Consider the following 3,385-nt stretch of genomic DNA (forward strand, 5'->3'; position numbering starts at 1 on the left):
TGAGAGGCATAGATGGAGTCGATAGCCAGAGACTATTTCCCAGGGCAGAAATGACACGAGGGGTCATAGTTTTAAGCTTTTTGGAGGAAAGTATAGAGGGGATGTCAGAGGCGGGTTCTTTACACAGAGAGTTGTGAGAGCATGGAATGCGTTGCCAGCAGCAGTTGTGGAGGCAGGGTCATTGGGGACATTTAAGAGACTCCTGGACATGCATATGGTCACAGAAATTTGAGGGTGCATACATGAGGATCAGTGGTCGGCACAACATCGTGGGCTGAAGGGCCTGTTCTGTGCTGTACTGTTCTATGTTCTATGTTCACATCTCCCCTGTCAAATCCCATAAGAATCTGCACTTTTCAATAAGGTTGTCTCTCATTCTCCTCGACTCCAATGAGTACAGACCCAACCTACTCAGCCTCTTCTCATAAGACAGTCCCTCTGTACCTGGTATCAGTCGAGTGAACCTTCTCTGGACTGCCTCCAATGCCAGTCTATCTTTCTTTTGATCAGGGGCCCAGAACTGTTCACAGTGTTCAAGCTGTGAGCTGACTAATGCCTTGTATAGTTTTAGCAAAATATCCCAACTTTTACTCCATTCCCTATGAAATAAAAACTAACATTCCATTTGCCTTCCCTATTACCCACTGAACTTGGATACCAGCATTTTGTGATTCATGGAATGCCAGCCTTGACTCTGAAGCCAAGGCTGGTCCTACTCGTGTTAGGACCCCCACATCCACCATCCCCTTCCCTCCAGCTGAGGTGTCCAGAGAAACGCCTGAAGAAATAGTGGAGGCAAAAGCCTAGTGGTGTTGTCATACAAAGAAGGACCAAGGGTAAGCCACTCTTTTTTTTCCACCATTCTATAAGATCACGGCTGATCAGATTTTAACCTCATCTCTACATTCCTGCATATCCCCCGATAATCTTTCATCCCCCTTGGTCATCAAGAATCTATCTCCCTCTGCCTTAAACATTATGAATGATTCTGCATCCACTGTCTTTTAGATCAGATTAGATTAGATTAGATTAGATTACTTACAGTGTGGAAACAGGCCCTTCGGCCCAACAAGTCCACACCGACCCTCCGAACAGCAACCCACCCAGACTCATTCCCCTACACTTACCCCTTCACCTAACACTATGGGCAATTTCCCATGGCCAATTCACCTAACCTGCACATTTCTGGACTGTGGGAGGAAACCGGAGCACCCTGCACTGGGAGAATGTGCAAACTCCGTACAGACAGTTGCCTGAGGCGGGAATTGAACCCGGGTCTCTGGCGCTGTGAGGCAGCAGTACTAACCACTGCTCAACCCTCAGTGAGAAAAAAAATGTTTCCTCATCTCCATCTTAAATGGGCAACCACTAATTTTAAAATAATGACCCCTAGTTCTAAATTCTCCCAGAAGAAGAAACATCCTTTCCACATCTACCCAGTCAAGTCCCCTCAGGATTTTATCTGTCGCAATTAAGTCACCTCTGACTCCTCTAAACCCCAGAGGATACAGGCGTAGCCTGCCCAGCCCTTCCTCTTTATAATTAGACCGAGGTAAGAACTAAATCCAGCAATGGCAGATGGTGGAATTTGAATTCAATCAGTATCTGGAATTAAAAAGCCTCACTATTGATTTTCATAAAACCCACCTACTTCACTTTGGGGAGGGAAGTTGGCTGTCCTCACCCAGTCTGGCCTACACGTGACTCCAGATCCACAGCAACAGGATTGACTCTTAACCGCCTGCTGAAATGGCCAAGCAGTTGTATCCAAGGGCAACTAGGGACAGGCAATAAATGCTGGCCCAACCAGAGATGCCCATGTCCCATGAATGAATTAGAACAAAAGACAAAAGGTACCAAAGCAAATTCTGACTGATTTTCTTTACCTGCAGGAGCAGTTCCCCTTCGGACAGGATTACATTGCCGTGGTTTGGCAGCTGCCAGTCCAGTCTGGCATTGTTAGCCTGCTCTGCAGGTGGGCATTTCTTCTGTTGCCCCAAAGTAGCTGTAAGGCAATCACAAGGACAGCAAACATTCCGTGAGAATTGCTCCAAAGGTCAGAAAGACAAGGTTAGAAAGATCAGGAGGAAGTCCGAATTCACAGAAGGCCCCTGTCCTTTACCATCGCGAAGGGAGTCAAGCAAAAAATTAACTTAATCACCCACCGCAGAGCAGGGTGAGATTTATTGCTCATTTAGCCAATGCTTCAGGCAGCTTGCAACAGGAGCCACATAACGTAGAGGTGTGTGGATAGCTTGCCTGAAGCTCGCTTGAGGCTTTACCTCAGAACCAAAGGCTCAGGTCATGTTCAAGTCTGACTTCGGGCATGTTGACGCTGGAAGGAGCATTCCCAACACAGTCACACAGGCTTTCCAACCAGCCTGCTTATCCTTCCGAGCTGCCCATGAATTTCCTGGTCAGCCGTACTCAACGCAAATAGGTTCCCCAACTTGATAACCAACTTGTTTCCCCATTAAGCCAGAGGCAGATGTCTACAGTCCATCAAGGCCTCAGGCTAATTGCAGCAGGACAGATGGGAACGCTGGGTTGAAAGCAGGTACCTTCACGGGAGAGAATATTCGAGGGAGAAAAGAGGGACCAATATTCATTGACTATATTTCCTCCCTTTTTAGCCCCTCTTGGGTAGAGGTGAACCCCCAGGTTTTACTAAAACAAATCCCAAATGACCGTACATCATCGAGTAACAGCCAAATTTTTTGACTAATTTTTAAGACTAAATTTAGGGGTCGACTATTACATGGGTACTACGTTTGAGGGACTGGAATTCATGCCCGTCAAAATTTGTACCGCATCATGAGCAGAAGCCCAACTGATCTCGAAATAAAAATGAATTATGGTAATTCTGAAAACCCGGTGCGGCACTCGACAGCCAGCAGACTGGAATTCCGGGAGTGGAGTGGAACAACCGGCAGACTGGAAAGCTGGAGGGAGACATGACGGCCAGCACACTGAGTCATAAACATTGATCTGTTATATGTGAAGAATGAGGGTTGACTTTTACACAAAATATATGGAAGATACCAGGTTATTTGGCCAAAAATATGGGGTCAACTTTTACATGAGATCGACTATTACTCGAGTATATACAGTATTTCCCACTCCCTTGCCGCTGAAATGAAACTTGGCCTGATGTAAAGTTACTTGATAAGAATTAGAGTCACGGAGATGTACAGCACGGAAACAGACCCTTCAGTCCAACCCGTCCATGCCGACCAGATATCCCAACCCAATCTAGTCCCACCTGCCAGCATCTGGCCCATATCCCTCCAAACCCTTCCTATTCAAGTACCCATCCAAATGCCTCTTAAATGTTGCAATTGTACCAGCCTCCACCACTTCCTCTGGCAGCTCATTCCATACACGT

The 3,385-nt window shown here is 46.6% G+C and overlaps 1 protein-coding gene across 1 annotated transcript in view; it reads right to left on the reverse strand.

Annotated features, from left to right (window-relative positions):
* The window catches only part of LOC122543255 (aryl hydrocarbon receptor-like), a 105,373-nt gene that overhangs the window by 25,896 nt on the left and 76,092 nt on the right, over positions 1-3,385 (reverse strand). Inside the window, exon 3 of the mRNA XM_043681726.1 lies at positions 1,887-2,005. Within this exon, the coding sequence (XP_043537661.1) occupies positions 1,887-2,005 (119 nt within the window). The remainder of the gene's footprint in view (positions 1-1,886; positions 2,006-3,385) is intronic.

Source organism: Chiloscyllium plagiosum, chromosome 43, assembly GCF_004010195.1.
Source record: "Chiloscyllium plagiosum isolate BGI_BamShark_2017 chromosome 43, ASM401019v2, whole genome shotgun sequence".
In the NCBI taxonomy this organism is placed as follows: Eukaryota; Metazoa; Chordata; class Chondrichthyes; order Orectolobiformes; family Hemiscylliidae; genus Chiloscyllium; species Chiloscyllium plagiosum.